Source organism: Nycticebus coucang, chromosome 12, assembly GCF_027406575.1.
Source record: "Nycticebus coucang isolate mNycCou1 chromosome 12, mNycCou1.pri, whole genome shotgun sequence".
Lineage (NCBI taxonomy): Eukaryota > Metazoa > Chordata > Mammalia > Primates > Lorisidae > Nycticebus > Nycticebus coucang.
Genome location: NC_069791.1, coordinates 9,251,690 through 9,271,830, shown reverse-complemented (window position 1 = coordinate 9,271,830; position 20,141 = coordinate 9,251,690). Strand labels below are relative to the sequence as shown.

The 20,141-nt window shown below is 46.2% G+C and overlaps 1 protein-coding gene and 2 non-coding genes across 3 annotated transcripts; all 3 read right to left on the bottom strand.

Moving 5' to 3' along the window:
• Nucleotides 1-1,114: 1,114 nt before the first annotated feature.
• On the bottom strand, nt 1,115-10,165 carry ATP5F1B (ATP synthase F1 subunit beta). Its single transcript, XM_053557591.1, has 10 exons — nt 9,930-10,165; nt 9,274-9,456; nt 8,866-9,040; nt 8,185-8,306; nt 7,766-7,950; nt 5,496-5,654; nt 5,257-5,379; nt 3,482-3,694; nt 2,675-2,876; nt 1,115-1,378 (listed from the first exon to the last, which is right to left on the bottom strand). Exons 1-10 carry the CDS (start codon nt 10,054-10,056, stop codon nt 1,278-1,280), a joined length of 1,590 nt encoding a protein of 529 aa, XP_053413566.1. The 5' UTR covers nt 10,057-10,165; the 3' UTR covers nt 1,115-1,277.
• LOC128562982 (small nucleolar RNA SNORD59) lies at nt 8,027-8,097 on the bottom strand. The gene has a single exon (XR_008373661.1). It is a non-coding gene; the product is annotated as a small nucleolar RNA SNORD59 (small nucleolar RNA).
• LOC128562983 (small nucleolar RNA SNORD59) lies at nt 9,139-9,214 on the bottom strand. Its single transcript, XR_008373662.1, has one exon. It is a non-coding gene; the product is annotated as a small nucleolar RNA SNORD59 (small nucleolar RNA).
• Nucleotides 10,166-20,141: the final 9,976 nt, after the last annotated feature.

The following is a 20,141-nucleotide window of genomic DNA, read 5'->3' as shown; positions in this document are numbered from 1 at the left end:
TCTCCTAAAGCCCCTCCCCAACCTCCACCCCCTGGGGCCTCTGAATTGGGAGCTCTGCTTGCCCCCGCCCAGCTTCTACCCAACTTGAGGCCTCACGGGGTGGGACTTAATAGATGCAGGCTCCTCCCAGGACAAAAACCCCAGCTGGTTTGTAAACAGTCATTAGCTGAGAACTACTTCCCAGCAAATGGCCTTCACGGATTTCAAAATGGTGAGATCAGTTTTTGCCGAGTCTTCAGTGCTACCACAAGAGGGCAGTAGGTTGGGTCTGGGTCCAGATAAGAACACCTTAAAAGGGGCACCAAATTTGACCTTACACTTTTCAATAGAATATTGCTGAGTGACCTCCTAACCATGCCACATTTCTAAGTTAAAGGGGAAATGACCTAATTCCATTACTTAGTTCAGAAGCCCAAGGCAGCAACCCTAAAAATTACTTTTCTCCTGTAATCTGATTGTCTTTCCTTAACTTTCATAATGGGTTGTTAGAGCTCAGGTTAGGCCTCTTGGTATCTATGGCAGGAGGCAGTACTCAGGAACAGTAGAAATGAAGGCCATCCAAGACATAGAGCCCTTTTGACTCAATTTTAACAAAGAACAGTATTCATTACCATTTCCTGAACTCATTTCACTCACTAATTAACCCCTGCCTTGCCTTGGAGTAGGTTATTTCTAAAGCTACCTATTTTTCCAATATGCCCTTCTAAAAGAGGTCACTTAACTAAGAAGTAGTAAAATGTTATATGGATATTTAAGAGGCAAAATAATGTGCTCTGAACAAATGTAATAAAGGGGGAAAGCTGAGGCCTATTAGTAGGGTTTTCCTACAGGAAACCCCTGCCGAAGATCCCACAGTTGTTCATCAATCCAAGAGAATGGCTCTTCTTTTTTAATGACACGATTTCGTTTTTTTGTGTGTGTGGTTTTTTTTTTGGCAGGGGCTAGGTTTGAACCCGCCACCTCCGGCATATGGGACTGGCGCCCTACTCCTTGAGCCACAGGCGCCGCCCATTAATGACATAATTTCAAACATACACGACCTATTTTGGCCACTCTAAAAATCTCATTGTCTAAAATATCAATGTTGACTGAACCAAGAACAACAGACAAATTCTGAGAGGTGTACATTTTATTGGAAACCTTAAATACTTTTCTGAAAGAACATGTCTTCATTCAAGGCTCTTGTGTGGCCTACAAAGAAAACTGAAGGTTTTTAGACTAGGAACAAGGAGAGGGAGAGTACAGAGGATGAGTGCTTAGTCTGCCAGAAGGGCCCTTTATGATGAATGCTCTTCAGCCAGCTTATCAGCTTTTGCCACAGCTTCTTCAATGGGTCCCACCATATAGAAGGCCTGTTCTGGGAGATGATCATATTCACCTAAATGGAAAAAAAAAATCCAACTAGTAAGGAAAGGAACATCAGCTTTCTACAGTGCACAGATACCTTACCAATGAGACTACCAGTCCAAATGTGATGAATTCATGTCATCCAAGAAATTTTACATTTCTTTCATCAAATTTACAACATGATATGGATTAAGAACACTTAGTCAAGAGCCACACATTCTGAGTTCTATTAGTTTACTACCTTCTATTGTGGATTAGTTTACTACCTTCTATTGTGGGTTATATTGGGACAGTTCATATTAAACTTTTCTGTATTCCAGGTGCATCTGTAAAACACGATAATAATGCTTTCCCTAAAGGTTGCTATAATTCATTTAGAAGAGTACTTAGCACTGAAAATAGTGAGTGCTGAATTATATATACATAGAAGGAACTAGAGAAGAATCTAAGTCACACTCTCAAACAAAATTGCTGGGAATGTCTATCCTCTTAATTAAAAAATAAAAGTAGAGGGCTCGGCACCTGTAGCTCAGGCAGCTAGGGCACCAGTCACATACACCAGAGCTGGCAGGTTTGAATCCATCCTGAGCCTGCCAAACAACAATGACAACTACAACCAAAAAATAGCTGGGTGTTGTGGGGGGCACCTGTAGTCCCAGCTACTTGGGAGGCAGAGGCAAGAGAATCGCTTAAGCCCAAGAATTTGAGGTTGCTGTGAGCTGTGATGCCACAGCACTCTACCCAGGCCAACAACTTGAGACTGTTTCCAAAAAAAAAAAAAAAAAAAATAGCCGGGTGTTGTGGCGGGGCCTATATTTCCAGCTATTTGGGAGGCTGAGGCAAGAGAAATGCTTAAGCCAGGAGCTGGAAGTTGCTGTGAGCTGTGAGCTATGATGCCACTGTACTCTACCCAGGGCGAAGCTTGAAGCCTTTTTGAGATATAAGATTTATTTGTAAATAAATGAATAAAACTAGAGGCTAGGCGTGGGCCTGGCTCATGCCTATAATCCTAGCACTCTGGGAGGTTGAGGCGGGTGCACTGCTTGAGCTCCCGAGTTTGAGACCAGCCTGAACCAAAGACAGACCTGTCTCTACTAAAAACAGAAAAACTGAGGCAAGAGGATTGCTTGATCCCAAGAGTTGGCAGTGCTGTGACTTATGTCGCCATGGTACTCTACCCAGGGTGACAGCTTGAGGCTCTGTCTCAAAAAATAACTAGGTACAATATATCATCCATTGCTTGATGGTTGTTGGGCCATAGCGCATTTGAGTATTCAAGATTTCATTTTTTCTATCATTTTATGTTTAGCTTTGTACTTTATCTTACCTGCCAATATCTGCTGGAATCCCTTGATAGTCTCCTTCAGGGGTACCAGCTTCCCCATATGACCTGTGAAGACCTCAGCAACCTGGAATGGCTGAGACAAGAAACGCTGTATTTTCCGTGCACGGGACACAGTCAACTTGTCTTCCTCAGAAAGTTCATCCATACCTAGAATGGCAATGATGTCCTGAAGAGATTTGTAGTCCTATGAAGAGGGAAAAAACGTCTTAAGTATTCATATTCCTTTAATTTGAACAAAAGCCTAGGACAGGGAACTAACAGCGGGAAAGTTACATGCTCAGTGCACTATGATCAATGGGTCTTGTTCTCCTATTCCTAGTTTAGTGATATTAGGAAAACTGGATTCCAAAGCCTAAGTACCTAAAAAAACTCACTAATAATTAAGGCTGTCAACTTACTTTCTTTTTTTTTTTTTTTTTTTGTAGAGACAGAGTCTCACCTTATCACCCTTGGTAGAGTGCTATGGCATCACACAGCTCACAGCAACCTCTAACTCCTGGGCTTAGGCGATTCTCCTGCCTCAGCCTCCCAAGTAGGTGGGACTACAGGCACCCGCCACAACGCCCAGCTATTTTTTTTTGTTGTTGTTGTTGCAGTTTGGCCGGGGCCGGGTTTGAACCCGCCACCCTCGGTATATGGGCCCTACCCACTGAGCCACAGGTGCCACCCAAGGCTCTCAACTTTCATTGCTCCAAAACAAATCCTAAGAAAGATCTAGTCCTAAAATAATCCTCAAATCCCCACTTTATGACTTTCTGGCCACTCATCCCACATTAACTATATACTCACTTGCAGGATCTTTTGCACCCCACGGGCAACATCATAATGCTCACTGCCAACAATGTTGGGATCCATGATGCGAGAGGTGGAGTCTAGAGGATCCACAGCTGGATAGATGCCCAGTTCAGCAATAGCACGGGACAGCACAGTGGTAGCATCCAAATGGGCAAAGGTAGTGGCAGGGGCAGGATCAGTCAAGTCATCAGCAGGCACATATATAGCCTAAAGTGAGTAAAGAATCCATAAATGCAGAAGGAACCTAAGTAATTCTACTTAAGCCATACCCTTTTCTGACCTCTCTTCTTTACCTCATTCCATCTTAGCATTAAAGTACACCTCAGCCTGAGCAAGAGCAAAAGCAAGACCCCCATGTCTTTCTAGCCAGGCGTTGGGGTGGGTGCTTGTAGTCCCAGCTACTTAGGAGGCTGAGGCAAGAGAATCACTTGAGCCCAGGAGTTTGAGGTTACTGTGAGCTATGACGAGAGAGCACTCTACTGGGATGACAAATTGAGACTCTGCCTCAAACAAACAAAAAACAAACCAAAAAGTCCATCTTAGAAGACCTTTCTCACTAGCCTGAGTGAGCTTATGGATTATCTGGTTTCTCTAAGCCACGATGGAAGAATTTTCTTTTTTTTTTTTTTTTTGGTGGTTTTTGGCCGGGGCTGGGTTTGAACCCGCCACCTCTGGCATATGGGACCAGCGCCCTACTCCTTGAGCCACAGGCGCCACCTGGAAGAATTTTCATTATCATACTTTCTAGTCTCCATTTTCAACTGTATTATAATGAAACCCATTCTCAGAGTTAAAAAATATAAGAACCAAAAAACCTTCTTGTATCAATTCAACTGTCCATTAAAATGAGCTATTTTCCCTTGGACTGGAAACCACTTTGTGATGTTCATTTATAGGGAGATCATGAACCCCTACTTAAAAGCCTTTTTGAGAGCAGCGCCTGGGGCTCAGTGTGTAGGGTGCCAGCCCCATATATCGAGGGTGGTGGGGTCAACCCGGTCCTAGCCAAACTGCAAAAAAGAAATAGTTGGGCATTGTGGCAGGTGCCTGTAGTCCCAGCTATATGGGAAGCTGAGGAAGGAGAATCACCTGAGCCCAGGAGTTGAAGGTTGCTGTGAGCTGTGATATCACAGCACTCTACCGAGGGCAATAAAGTGAAATTCTGTTTGCATGAAAAAGAAAAAAGAAGCCTTTTTGAGATTTAAATCATTAGGTTTTATAGCACTCTCTACATTCATCTTTTTAAGGCTGGTCTCAAGCTCCTGGGCTCCAGTGCTCCTCCTACTTCAGCCTCCTGAGTAGCTGGAACTACAGGCACACACCACTATACCTGGCCTCTATGTGCTTTCATGGAAATTGGGCCTTCACCCATTAAATTTTTTTTTTTTTTTTTGCAGTTTTTGGCTAGGGCTGGGCTTGAACCTGCCACCTCCAGCGTATGGAGCCAATGCCCTACTCCTTGAGCCACAGGTGCCACACCCCCATTAAATTTTTCTTACCTGGGCGGCGCCTGTGGCTCAGTCGGTAGGGCGCCGGCCCCATATACCGAGGGTGGCAGGTTCAAACCCGGCCCTGGCCAAACTGCAACCAAAAAATAGCGGGGCGCTGTGGCAGGCGCCTGTAGTCCCAGCTACTCGGGAGGCTGAGGCAAGAGAATTGCTTAAGCCCAGGAGTTACAGGTTGCTGTGAGCCGTGTGAGGCCACGGCACTCTACCGAGGGCCATAAAGTGAGACTGTCTCTACAAAAAAAAAAAAAATGTTTTTCTTACCTGTACAGAAGTGATAGATCCCTTCTTGGTTGTGGTGATTCTTTCCTGCATAGTACCCATGTCAGTGGCCAGGGTAGGCTGATATCCCACAGCAGAAGGGATTCTGCCCAGTAAGGCAGATACCTAAAAGAAAAGAGTAAGAACAAAGGTTTTAGGTGTCTACATCTTTAGCCTTGTCTGCCTATGTCCATATATAGAAAGGTCAAATGACCTAGGTCCTCTTAAGCCTATCCTCATACCTCTGAGCCAGCCTGGGTGAAGCGGAAGATGTTATCAATAAATAGCAGTACATCTTGACCTTCTTGGTCTCTGAAGTATTCAGCCACAGTCAGTCCTGTCAAAGCAACCCGGGCACGAGCACCAGGTGGTTCATTCATTTGACCATACACCAGTGCCACCTGTAGTAATCAAACACAGAAAACTTAGGAGTTGGCCATGCTTGTGGCTCAAGGAGTAGGGCAACGGCCCCATATGCCAGAGATGGCAGGTTCAAACCCAGCCACAGCCAAAAACTACAACAACAAAAATAGGAGTAGAGCAGCCACAACATACTCAAGGTCTCCAAATCAGAGAGAGAAACCACCCCAGACCCCCCTACTTTCAGATGTTGTTCAGATTAATGAGGGTACGAACGATTAGGTTACAACATTAATGTTGTTAGGTAAGGTCCCTGTTGTAAATATGTCCTGCACCCAGGAGTGTGCCATATGCCCTTATATTGTGCACATTAGGTGGGAACACACTGATCCCCCACTCCTCCTTCCAACTTGAGTTTTTCTCTTGTGTGGATGCGTATTAGTTCATTAGTTCATCAACTAGCTTCCTATTAGTATTGATACTTGCTTTTCCATTCTTGGGATACTTTGACTTTTTTTAAAACTTATTTTACTTATTGATTTTGTTAGAGAAAGATCTTACTCTGTTGCTCAGACTGCAATGCAATAGCATGATCATAGCTCACTGCAGCTTCAAACTCTTGAGCTCATGCAATCCTCCCACTCGTCTCTGGAGCAGCTGTGACTAGCAGGGGTCCTCAAACTGTGGCCTGCAGGCCACATGAGACGATGTGATTATATTTGTTCCCATTTTGTTTTTTTACTTCAAAATAAGATATGTGCAGTGTGCATAGGAATTTGTTCATAGTTTTTTTTTTAAACTATAGTCCGGCCCTCCAGCGGTCTGAGGGACAGTGAACTGGCCCCCTGTTAAAAAAGTTTGAGGACCGGGCGGCGCCTGTGGCTCAAGGAGTAGGGCGCCGGTCCCATATGCCGGAGGTGGCGGGTTCAAACCTAGCCCCGGCCAAAAAAAAAAGAAAAAAAGTTTGAGGACCCCTGCTAGTATAGGGACACACCATTGCGACTGGCTAATTTTTGTCTTTTTTGTAGAAATGGAGGTCTCCCTATGTGGCCCAGGCTCAAACAATCCTTCCACCTTGGCCTCCTAAAGTGCTGGAATTACAGGCATGAGTCAAGATAATCTTTTATTACTAAGGCAAAATTCCTGTATTAGGAAGGAAATAAATACCTATGTAACTGAAAAGTACAAAATAGGGTTAAGACATATGTACCACCTCCAAACCCCTCAATCTCAAAATTAGCTTTCAAATGATGGGGCTATCTATCAAAAAGAAAAGTCTAGGCCAGGCGTGGTGACTCACGCCTGTAATCCTAGCACTCTGGGAGGCCGAGGCAGGTGGAATGCCCCCAGCTCACAAGTTCGAGACCAGCCTGAGCAAGAGCGAGACCCTGTCTAAAAATAGCTGGGCGTTGTGGCAGGTGCCTGATGTCCCAACTACTAGGGAGGCTGAGGCAAGAGAATCGCTTGAGCCCAAGACTTTGAGGTTGCTGTGAGCTATGACACCACGGCATTCTGCAGAAAGTGACAAAGTGAGACTATGTCTCAAAAAAAAAAAAAAAAAAAGTCTAGACATGTAATCTAAATGTCAAAGAGGAAAGAAAATGTGTATTGTGTTGGAAGTTTGGGGGAAAACACTAATGGGAACTTCTTTTGTAGGTTCCAAGATGCTAAAATGAAAATACAAAAACATGGCTTTATGGCTCAGCGCCTGTAGCTCAGTGGTTACAGTGCCAGCCACATACACGGAGGGTGGTGGGTTTGAACCCAGCCCGGGCCAGCTAAACAACTGCAACAACGACAACAACAACAAAACAAAAAACATTGCTGGGCGGCGCCTGTTGCTCAGTGGGTAGGGTGCCAGCTCCGCGGGTTCAAACCCAGCCCGGGCCAGCTAAAACAGCATTAACAACTGCAACAAAAAATAGCTGGGTGTTGTGGTGGGCACCCATAGTCCCAGCTACTCAGGAGGCTGAGGCTAGAGAATCACTTAAGCCCAAGAGTTGGATGTTGCTGTGAGCAGTGACACCACAGCACTCTACTGAGGGTGACATATAGTCACCAAAGAAAACAAAGAAAAAAAAACCCATTGCTTTAGCTGCCAACAATTTCCTGGCACAACTACTATGAGGGCATTAATTAGTTCAGTGCTCACCTTGGAAGTAGCATCTTTCAAATTGATAACACCAGACTCAATCATTTCATGGTATAAGTCATTGCCCTCACGGGTCCTCTCACCAACACCAGCAAACACAGAGTAACCACCATGGGCTTTGGCAACGTTGTTGATTAACTCCATGATCAATACAGTCTTGCCAACTCCAGCACCACCAAAGAGCCCTAGGAAAGGTTAAGAAAAATATTTAGAGTTTTGCATTCCTAAGTAACTTCTAAAAAATTTTGCTTCCATCTTTTCCCTTCTCAGGAATGGCATCTGGCTTCAGCAAACTCAGAAGAACGAAAGTCAGAAGTTACTCATCAGTGAGGGATAGATCTCAATGACCACTCATAACATAGTTGATTTTTTTCCCTACCATGTTAGGTTTAGAAAATGGGTACCCATCACTAGCATACCAATTTTGCCACCCTTGGCATAAGGAGCTAGCAGATCCACAACTTTGATACCAGTCACCAGAATTTCCTGTTCAACACTCATTTCCATGAACTCAGGAGCCTCAGCATGAATAGCAGCAAATCTGTAAAGACAGAAAAGAGTTAGATCTAGACACCTAAGTGAAGCCTTAAATGTCCATATCAAGTCTCAAGTCTAACCCTTTATTACAGGATCCAGTCTCATCTTCCCCTTGTATAAGTGAGGGATAAATTGTCAGCTGGCATTTAACCCAACTGTGTGCAACAAAGACTTTGTTATCTCAGGAACCAATAATCCCATTCCCTCACAACTTTTAACTGTCATAAAGCTTTTTACTTTACTAAGCCCTAACCTAACAGCATTCTTTCACGTACCAGTAAGAAACAGAAAGACCTTCAAGTTTTATAGACTCCTCAAACCTAAACTATAAGCCTAAGCCTTAAATACTTAACTGTAGTCACAAGCAGTAGATTTTTGTGAGAACGTCTGTATCCTTAATTTCTTCAGGAGAAACTGCACTGTGTGATTTTAATAATTGGACATACCAGCATTTTAAGCAGTCTCCACAGGGAAATTCTGCTATATAGAAGGTGTCACTGTAATGTATAAATCTATAAGAAACAGCAGTTCCTTTGTGCACAGACGCAACAAGAGGGACTTACTGTTTGGTTTTGATGGGACCTCTCTCATCAATAGGTTCCCCAATGACGTTCATGATTCTGCCCAAAGTCTCAGGACCAACAGGAATTTTGATTGGTGCACCAGAATCCAGGACTTTCTGCCCTCTAACCAAGCCTTCTGTACCATCCATAGCAATGGTCCTTACTGTGCTCTCACCTGTTAGGTATAGGCATAGTAGGGTCATACATAAGGACAAACCATTATTATATTTAATGAAGTGTAGCTGGCATGAAATACTTAAGTCAACCAAGACTCCTTCTCAGTACCTAAATGTGGCTTCAGCAAACTCAGAAGAACGAAAGTCATTTTGAAAAAAATCATCACAGAATGGAGACAGCCTGGTTTTGGACTAAACATGGTCTTTAGCATTCCTAACAAATTCTACTTACCTAAATGCTGGGCCACCTCCAAAACCAGTCTCGTCTCCCTGCCTTGCACTTCCAGCGCATTTAGGATGGGTGGTAGGCCCTCATCAAACTGGACATCCACCACTGCGCCAATGACTGCCACAATGCGCCCAGTGGCGGCGCCTGCCTTCGGCGAGGGAGATGTTTGCGCCGCATAGTCTCGGCCTAACAGAAAAAAAGGTATCGGAAATAGCTGGGTTCGGCACAAAGGTTTCCGAAGCCAGGACTTAACAAACAAGGAAAGGTAAATTCAGCCTAGGCCCAGCCTCTTTCCGCTCATACGGAAGGCGTGTCCAAGACCAAGGGCCCCACAGCAAGCAAGAAAGCGCCTCAATAGCCTTCCCGTCCTCGCACACAAAACCCGATTATTCAACAGCTTGTACCCCAATTCCATAAAAAGGTCAACGGACCTGCCCCCACCTTCTCCGTCTACAGAGCCTTTTACTCAAAATGGGACAGAATTAGGTCGAAGGAAGCTTCCGTGGGCAACCCGTTATTGTTATCCCGCGGTTACAGCACAGGATGCTGCTCCTGACATCTTCCTAGCACCAAGGATCCTTTAGGCCCGAGTTACAATCGGCCTCCAACTCAAGGTCACACGGTGGCAAAGAACTCAGATCCCAGGCGAAAGCACTTACCAGCCTGGACCACTGCCGGGGCTGCCCGAAGTAAGAGCTGAGCTTGGGGTAGCGACGCTGAGGGGCTGAGTCCCCGCAAGGTCCCGGAGGCCGTGGAAGCCGCCACACGACCTACAAGGCTCAACATGGCGAAGTCCGGGTGGAGACTGAATTCTGCAGTGATCTCCGCCGCCAGCTCCCGCGGTTGGGGGGAGTCCTACTCTATTGTAGGCACGTCCATTGGGTAACATTGCTGTTCATCATTCTCCGTGGTGCTTCTATAGGTTAATTCACTCTCATCTTCTCAACTATTGGTCAAAACTGATGCTTATAAAACTCCTTTTTTTTTTATTGGACAGCGCAATACTGCGAGCGTCAAAACCTAATTGGATCGTAGGAATGTCAATTGAGAGAGTACGTAGCGGAACTACGTTTACGAAAGGGGCTCGAGTTCCTGTTGGGAAACACGTGGACTGCCCTTGGGCTCTCTCCTTAGATAGGACCTTAGACTGGGTGACAGCCACAGGAGTGAGCCTTAGAAAAGTGGTAGTGTGGGCGGCGCCTGTGGCTCAGTCGGTAAGGCGCCGGCCCCATATACTGAGGGTGGCGGGTTCAAACCCAGCCCCGGCTGAACTGCAAACCAAAAAATAGCCGGGCGTTGTGGCGGGCGCCTGTAGTCCCAGCTACTCGGGAGGCTGAGGCAAGAGAATCGCTTAAGCCCAGGAGTTGGAGGTTGCTGTGAGCTGTGTGAGGCCACGGCACTCTACCGAGGGCCATAAAGTGAGACTCTGTCTCTACAAAAAAAAAAAAAGAAAAGTGGTAGTGTTGGGCGGCGCCTGTGGCTCAGTCGGGAAGGCGCCGGCCCCATATACCGAGGGTGGCGGGTTCAAGCCCGGCCCTGGCGAACTGCAACCAAAAAATAGCCGGGCTTTGTGGCGGGCGCCTGTAGTCCCAGCTACTCGGGAGGCTGAGGCAAGAGAATCGCTGAAGCCCAGGAGTTGGAGGTTGCTATGAGCTGTGTGATGCCACGGCACTCTACCAAGGGCCATAAAGTGAGACTCTGTCTCTACAAAAAAAGGTGTCGTGAAGCACCTCCAAGAGTGACCTTGGTCAGGAGCCCTCTCTGGAGTGAAAACACAGTCTTTCTTTCTCAGCAGCAAGATTAGAAACTCCCAACTGGGCTCAGCGCCTGTGGTTCAAGCGGCTAAGGCGCCAGCCATATGCACCTGAGCTGGCGGGTTCAAATCCAGCCCGGGCCCACCAATCAACAATGACAGCTGCAACTAAAAAATAGCCGGGCGTTGTGGTGGGCGCCTGTAGTCCCAGCTACTTGGGAGGTGGAGGCAGGAGAATTGCTTGAACTCAGGAGTTCCAAGTTGTGAGCTGGGATGCCACTGCATTCTACCCAGGGCAATAGCTTGAGGCTCTGTCTCAAAAACAACAACAACAGGGCGGCGCCTGTGGTTCAAAGGGGTAGAGCGCCGGTCCCATATACCGAAGGTGGCGGGTTCAAACCCAGCCCCGGCCAAAAAACAACAACAACAACAAAAAAAAGAAACTCCCAATTGGTTCAGAAGGTCAGAAACCCTGACAGGATCTTTTAAAAATACACACAATAGGGCAGCGCCTGTGGCTCAACGGAGTAGGGTGCTGGCCCCATATGCTGGAGGTGGCTTGTTCAAACCCAGCCCCGGCCAAAAACTGCAAAAAAAAATAAAAATAAATAAAAAAATACACACAATGACGCAAACTAATGTAATAAGTCATTTTGTTTCTTGGAGAGAGAGTCAGTCTTGCTTTATTGCCCTATGCCTTGGCGTCACACAACTCACAGCAACCTCCAGCTCCTGGGCCTAGGCTATTCTCTTGCCTCAGCCTCCTGAGTAGCTGGGACTACAGGTGCCCACCACAACGCCCGGCTATTTTTTGTTGTTGTTGCAGCTTGGCCAGGGCCAGGCTCAAACCTGCCACCCTAGGTATATGGGGCCGGTGCCCTACAACCAGTCATTTAACAGATGTATGCTAGGTATCAAGAAGACAAGATTCAGGTCCTTCCCTTTAAGATCCAGATGAACAAGCAATGCAATAAAGTGTGATGGATCCTACTTAGTATAAATTTGGGTCACCTAACAGATGTAGGGGAACTATCCAATGCAGAGGAGGCTAACAGAACTCAGCTGCAAAACCGCATTAGAAATTTTTAGGGTAAAAGCAGAAAAGAGTATTCCAAGTATTGCCTGAAACAGCATGCTCTGTTGTGGAACCACAGGTAGTTTGGTTGGAGATGAGGAAGGGAAAAATAGAGGGTGGTAAAGATATGGGTATAGAGTGAAAAAAGCAAGAGTCAGGTCTCAGTGGGCTTTTGATGAACAGGGACTACAGAGATAGGGTGTTAAGCGTTCCTCAAGAACAGAAAACCCCAGAATAAGCAGGGCATCCTTTCCTGTGTTGACTGATTTTATTCAAAGGCATTTGGAGACCTGATAGGGTAACCCTTCATCTTCCTACAACATGACTATTTGGAGTATTTCTTTCTTCCTTTTTTTTTTTTCAGACAGTCTTAAGCTGTCACCCTAGGTAGAGTGCCATGCAGTCACAGCTCACAGCAACCTCTCTTGGGCTTAAGCGATTCTCTTGCCTTGGCCTCTCCAGTAGCTGGGACTAGAGGCACCCGCACAACACCCGGCTATTTTGTTATTGCAGTTGTCATTGTTGTTTTACCTGGCCTGGGCCGGGTTCGAACCCACCACCCTCCATGTATGTGGCCAGCGCCCTGCTAACTTAGCTAAAGGTGCTGCTGCCTTTTTTTTTTTTTTTTTTGAGACAGTTTCACTTTGTCGTCCTGGGTAGTGTGCTGTGGCAGGGCATCATAACTCACAGCAACCTCAAACTCCTGGGCTCAAGTGATTTTCTTGCCTCAACCTCCCAGGTAGCTGGGACTACAGATGCCTGCCACAAGGCCTGGCTATATTTAGAGACAGGGTCTCGCTCTTGCCCAGGCTGGTGTCAAACCTGTGAGCTCAAGCTTTGGCTTACCAGAGTGCTAGGATTACAGGCATGAGCCACGCCTGCCCCAGACCCCATCTCTTAAAAAAAAAAAAAAGATTGCAAGAGGGACTTTACCTAACAATTGCAATCAGTGTAACCTGGCTAATTGTACCCTCAATGAATCCCCAACAATAATAATAAAAAAAAAAAAGGGTCTCCTTGTTTTCCAGGTGAGCCTACCCAGCTATTTTTTGGTTACAGTTGTCATTGTTGTTTTAGCTGTCCCGGGCCAGATTCAAACCTGCCAGTCACGTATATGTGGCCAGCGCTCAACCTACTGAGGAACAGGCGCTGCCCAGGATATATATTTTTTGAGTCCTGTGCTCTATCATGCTGGGCAGCAGCCTATTTAACAGAAATCTGTGTTTCACTTGCCTCCCTCAACTACCAGAACTTAATTTTCTTTTTTTTTTTAATATTGTACTTTATTTGCCACAGGGTTTCCTACCCTAGTGCTTTATTAATTAAAGATACACTAGTTAATATTTACACTATTCTTTTTTTTTGGCCGGGGCTGGGTTTGAACCCGCCACCTCCGGCACCCTACCCGCTGAGCCACAGGCGCCACCCCAGAACTTAATTTTCTATACATAGGCTAGGATGTCCTCTAAGAGTACTGCCACTGGGTGGTGCCTGTGGCTCAGTCGGTAAGGCGCTGGCCCATATACTGAGGGTGGCGGGTTCAAACCCGGCCCCTGCCAAACTGCGACCAAAAAATAGCCAGGCATTGTGGCAGGCGCCTGTAGTCCCAGCTACTTGGGAGGCTGAGGCAAGAGAATCGCTTAAGCCCCGTAGTTGGAGGTTGCTGTGAGCTGTGCGAGGCCACGGCACTCTACTGAGGGCCATAAAGTGAGACTGTCTCTACAAAAAAAAAAAAAAAGAGTACTGCCACTGGAGCCAGACTGGGTTGAAATCTTGCCTTCGACACTCCCTAGGTGTCACTGGGCAAGTTATTTAATTAATCCCTCTGTACATCAGTTTATCTCATAGGGTTATTTCGAGAATTGAGTGTATTAATATATGAAAGCAGCATTTAGAACAATGCTGACACAGCCCTATATATATATTAGCTATTTTTAAATTTACTATTGACTGGGGGCAGCACCTGTGGCTCAAAAGAGTAGGGCGCTGGCCCAATATGCTGGAGGTGGCAGGTTCAAACCCCAGCCAAAAACTGCAAGAAAAAAAATTTTTTTGATTTATATTGTCAATTAGATTCTATCCAATCCATTCATCACTTTGCTTATCTGAAGCATTTGGTGAGTGGTCTATTTAGTATAATGCCCAGTAAAAAGTAATTTTAAAAGCCTGGCTCAGTGGCTCACGCCTATAATCCTACCACTCTGGGAGGTGGAAGAAGGTGGATCACCATCACCTGAGCTCAAGAGTTTAAGATTTGACTGAGCAAGAGTGGAGACCCCTGTCTCTAAAAACAGGAGGTCATTGTGGTGGGTGCCTCTAGTCCCAGCTTCTTGGGAGGCTGAGGCAAGAGGATCACTTGAGCCCAGGAATTTGAGGTTGCTATAAGCTATGATGCCACAGCACTCTACCCAGAGCAACAGAGCAAGATTGTCTCCAAAAAAAAAAAAAAAAAAGAAGAAGAAGAAGAAAAGTAATAAAAGGGAATTAATGTTTAGGACTTTGCAACAAAAACTCTAAATACTACCAGTTGCTTTAAAAAGGCACGGTGGGGGCGGCGCCTGTGGCTCAAAGTGGTAGGGTGCCAGTCCCATATGCCGAAGGTGGCAGGTTCAAACCCAGCCCCGGCCAAAACCCACAAAAAAAAAAAAGTAATAATAATAAAAAAGGCACGGTGGGCCTTTTGGCTTGGAGGCCAAGGTTCAACTTTTCTTCAGTTGTCCTGAATCCAGGTTTACCCAACACCAGCCGCCTCCACCATGCTGCCTACGTTCCACACCAACGAGTTGTATACCTGAGGTGCACTGGTGGCAAAGTCAGTGCCATATCTGCCCTGGCCCCCAAGATCAGCCCCTTGGGTTTTTCTCCAAAAATGATTGGTGATGACGTCATGGAGGCAACCGGTGATTTGGGTCTGAGGATTACAGTGAAAACTATCCAGGACAGGCCCTGATTGAAGTCGAACCTTCTGCCTCTCACCTCATTACCGAAGCCCTCAAGGAACCGAGACAGAAACAGAAAAACATTAAACACAACGGAAATATCACTTTTGATTAGACTGTCTCACTGCCAGACAGACAGATGGATGCGGCACCCATCCTTAGCCAGAGAACTTTCTGAAACTGTTTAAAAAAGTCCTGGGGATGTCGGCCCCATATACTGAGAGTGGTGGGTTCAAACCCAGCCCCAGCCAAACTGCAACAAAAAAATAGCCAGGCGTTGTGGTGGGCGCCTGTAGTCCCAGCTACTTGGGAGGCTGAGGCAAGATAATGGCCTAAAACCAGGAGTTGGAGGTTGCTGTGAGCTGTGATGTTATAGCACTCTACTGAGGGTGATAAAGTGAGTCTCTTAAAAAAAAAAGTCCTGGGCGGCGCCTGTGGCTCAGTGAGTAGGGCGCCGGCCCCATATGCCGAGGGTGGCGGGTTCAAACCCAGCCCCGGCCAAACTGCAACAAAAAAATAGCCGGGCGTTGTGGCGGGCGCCTGTAGTCCCAGCTGCTCAGGAGACTGAGGCAAGAGAATCGCTTAAGCCCAAGAGTTAGAGGTTGCTGTGAGCCGTGTGACGCCACGGCACTGTACCCGAGGGCGGTACAGTGAGACTGTCTCCACAAAAAAAAAAGTCCTGGGGACGACCCAGTTGGTGGGCTGTAATGTTGATGGACATCACCCTGATGACATCAACAAGTGGTGTTGTGGAAAGCTCAGCTAGTTAAAAAAGTACAAAGGAAAACGTTTCAATAAAGGATCATTTGACATCCAGTGAAAAAAAACGTTAAAAAAAATGAGGGGGTAGGGCAGCACCTGTGGCTCAAAGGCGTAGGGCGACAGCCCCATATGCTGGAGGTGGCAGGTTCAAGCCCAGCCCCTGCCAAAAACTGCAAAAAAAAAAAAAAAAAAGGAAGGGATAAGGAACTAAAATGTCTTTCAGCACCAAATATTCATTTGTGAGCCTGTTATTTCCTGTCTATGGTTTCAACTCCTGAAAAAACAAGGGATTAATTATATAGAAAAGCCAAGTAGCTCCGAAAGTTACTTTCTCTTCCCTCTTTTCAGCAGGATTTGGCGATTTGGGTCTTGGCCTCATTAGTTTTATTAACCATCAGACACCTTACCTTTTTTTTTTTTGTAGAGACAGAGTCTCACTTTATGGCCCTTGGTACAGTGCCGTGGCCTCACACAGCTCACAGCAACCTCCAGCTCCTGGGCTTAAGCGATTCTCTTGCCTCAGCCTCCCGAGTAGCTGGGACTACAGGCGCCTGCCACAGCACCCGGCTATTTTTTTGTTGCAGTTTGGCCGGGGCTGGGTTTGAACCCGCCACCCTCGGCATATGGGGCCGGCGCCCTACTCATTGAGCCACAGGCACCGCCCATTCTTTTTTTTTTTGTAGAGAAAGTCTCACTTTATGGCCCTCAGTAGAGTGCCGTGGCCTCACACAGCTCACAGCAACCTACAACTCCTGGGCTTAAGCGATTCTCTTGCCTCAGCCTCCCGAGTAGCTGGGACTAGAGGCGCCCGCCACAACGCCCGGCTACTTTTTTTTTTTTGTAGAGACAGAGTCTCACTGTACCACCCTCAGGTAGAGTGCCATGACGTCACACGGCTCACAGCAACCTCTAACTCTTGGGCTTACACGATTCTCTTGCCTCAGCCTCCCAAGCAGCTGGGACTACAGGCGCCCGCCACAACACCCGGCTATTTTTTTGTTGGTTTGGCCGGGGCTGGGTTTGAACCCGCCACCCTCGGCATATGGGGCCAGCGGAGCCACAGGCACCGCCCCAGACACATTACCTTGACATTTCACATAATCCAGATTTTTACCTAAGTGTCCAGTTAACTGAAGTTCATAGCCTTTCGACATTTTTGTAATCTACCACACACTTTTTGGTCCTCTCAACAAATCATTTTTTTCTTGGGTATTTGGGTTATTAAACAAGCCTTTATATTACATTGCACTGCAAAATGCTTTTAATATTCATGAAGGGGGTATACAAAGCTTTTTCTTCATGAGCTCATTATGCTTATTTCTAATTATCCATTGCTGTCAACTTTTGCTTTCAACAAGCTCCTCTACCCTCTCTGAACTCAGATAACCTATTACAATACCACCTAAAATAGAGTAAGCTTGATTAGCTCAGGTTGAGACAGGCCATATCTGGCTTTCTGGACAAATAATCTCTCAAAGTTCTAACATGTTTTAGTCTTACTTCATATTTCTTGACCAAGACCCAGATTGTCCAAGTGGTATTTTATGTAAAATCCAAGTTATTTTTCATGGAGCAATAGGAACCAAATAGACTCATCCAATCTTGTTTCTTACCTGATTTTTTTTTTTTTAGACAGAGCCTCAAGCTGTCGCCCGGGGTAGAGTGCCATGGGATCACAGCTAACATGAACCTCAAACTCCTGGCTTAAGCGACTGTCCTGCCTCAGGCTCCCAAGTAGCTCGGACTACAGAAACCCACATAGTTTTTGGTTGTAGTTGTCGTCGTTTGGTAGGCCTAGGCTGGATTGAAACCTGCCAGCTCTGGTGTATGTGGCTGGCACCTTAGCTGCTTGAGCTACAGGAGCTGAGCTGCACTGTACATTTCTTGACAATCATCCTGGGTAGTTTCAAATTGCATAAAAACAATCCATTCCATATTCTAACTTCAGAGATTAATATCCTCAATTCCAATTATCTTACGTTAACATTTCAGTGGGCAGCCTAATCCCACAGCTGCAACAGAATTCCACTTGCAACCTTAAAACATTCCATTTCAGGGCGGCGCCTGTGGCTCAGTGAGTAGGGCGCCAGCCCCATATGCTGAGGGTGGCGGGTTCAAACCCAGCCCCGGCCAAACTGCAACCGAAAAATAGCTGGGCGTTGTGGCGGGCGCCTGTAGTCCCAGCTGCTCGGGAGGCTGAGGCGGGAGAATCGCGTAAGCCCAAGAGTTAAGAGGTTGCTGTGAGCCGTGTGACGCCACGGCACTCTACCCGAGGGCGGTACAGTGAGACTCTGTCTCTACAAAAAAAAAAAAAAAAAACATTCCATTTCAGAAATCCAGTATTCAGGCACAGCACCCGTAGGCTCAGTGGTTAGGGGCTCCGGCCATATGCACCAGTGCTGGTGGATTTGAACCCAGTCCAGCATGCTAAACAGCAATAACTAAAGGCTGGGCTTTGTGGTGGGTGCCTGTAGTTGGGAGGCTGAGGCAAGAGAATTGCTTAAGCCCAAGAGTTTCAGGTTGCTGTGGGCAGTGATGCCACAGCACTCCACCGAGGGTTGTGAGACTGTCTTAAAAAAAAAAAAAAATCCAGTATTCAGCTGGGTGTGGTGGATCATGAAAGTAATCCTAGTACTTTGAGGCCATAAGTTCAAGACCAGCTGAACAAGTTTGACACCGCATCTCTACAAAAACTAGAAAAATTAGCTGAACATGGTAGAAAAATTAAGGAGAAAAAAAGAAACTGTTTTTCGTTCTTAGACCACAATTTTGGGATGTTTTTCCTACACAGTATTGTACATAAACACATTCTAGGTGTGCGGAACACTGAATCCTTTTACCACTTCCTCCCAAAATTCCAGTGCCTTCCCCAGAAATATCCCCTGAAGAAACATTTTGCACATGTCCCATTCACTTTCTACCCATTTCATAAAGTGCACATTCCCATTTTTGTTTTCAGACAAAGTCTCACTTGGTCACCCTTGATAGTGTCATGGCATCATAGCTCACAGCAACTTCTCACTCTTGGGCTCAAGCAATCCTCTTGCCTCAGCCTCCCAAGTAGCTGGGACTACAGGTGATTGCCACAATACCCTGCCATTTTTTGAAGATGGCCTCAAGCAATCCACGCCCACCTTGGCCTTCCAGAGCTTTAGCCACGGAGGCAAGCCCCAGAATTTGCATTTTTTTTTTTTTTGGTAGAGACTGTCTTGCTTTATTGCCCTCGGTAGAATGCCATGGCGTTACACTGCTCACAGCAACTTCCAATTCCTGGGCTTAGGCGATTCTTTTGCCTCAGCCTCCTGAGTAGCTGGGACTATAGGCACCTGCCACAATGCCCGGCTATTTTTTTGTTGCAGTTTGGCCGGGGCCGGGTTTGAACTTGCCACCCTCGGTATATGGGGCTGGCACCCTACCCACTGAGCCACAGGCACTGCCCAGAATTTGCATTTCTAACAAGTTCCTAGATGAAACTGATGCTGCTTGTCTGGAGACCAAAGATTAGGAATCACTGATCTCAAGTCATCAGGATGAGCACAGTTACTGATGCCTGTAATCCTAACACTCTGGAAAGCTGAGGCAGATGGACTGCTGGAGTTCAGAGTTCAAGATGAGTCTGAACAAGAGTGAGACCCTGTCTCCACTAATAGACATCCTAGCTGGGTATCGTCCAAAGGCTATAATCCCAAGCTACTCAGCAGCCTGAGGCAAGACAGCTTGAGCCTAGGACTTTGAGGTTGCAGTGAGCTATGACAAACCATATGAACAGACATTTTCAGAAGACATATAAATGACCAATAGGTGTATGAGAAAATGCTCAACATCACTGATCAGAGAAATGCAAATCAAAACTACGATAACATATCATCTCATCCCAGTTAAAATGGCTATTTAAAAAAAAAAAAAAAAAAAAAGGTGCAGCACCTGTGGCTCAAGGAGTAGGGCACCGGCCCCATACATCAGAGGTGGTGGGTTCAAACCAGGCCCTGGCCAAAAACTTCAAAAAGAAAAAAAAAAGATTGCCCTTCATATACTTCAGGTTGGTGTTCCACAAATACTGTTATTTTTGGTCCATGTTAGATTGAAAAAAGCCTGCAATTCAAGCTTGTGTTATTCAAGGGTCAATATGACAATGAGAATTGAGGTTACAGTGGATCTTTAAAATCCTGTTCTATTTGAGCACAAAGGTTTTTTTTTTTTTGTAGAGACAGTCTCACTGTACCGCCCTTGGGTAGAGTGCCGTGGCATCACACGGCTCACAGCAACCTCTAACTCTTGGGCTGAAGCGATTCTCTTGCCTCAGCCTCCCGAGCAGCTGGGACTACAGGCACCCGCCACAACG

Excerpts from the sequence above, each read along its gene's own strand:
- ATP5F1B (XM_053557591.1), bottom strand. The coding sequence starts at position 10,056 with ATGTTGAGCCTTGTAGGTCGTGTGGCGGCTTCCACGGCCTCCGGGACC. Across the intron at positions 8,307-8,865 it reads GGTCCCATCAAAACCAAACA|ATTTGCTGCTATTCATGCTG; the intron begins GTAAGTCCCTCT and ends CTGTCTTTACAG. Across the intron at positions 3,695-5,256 it reads GATCTATCACTTCTGTACAG|GCTATATATGTGCCTGCTGA; the intron begins GTAAGAAAAACA and ends TACTCACTTTAG.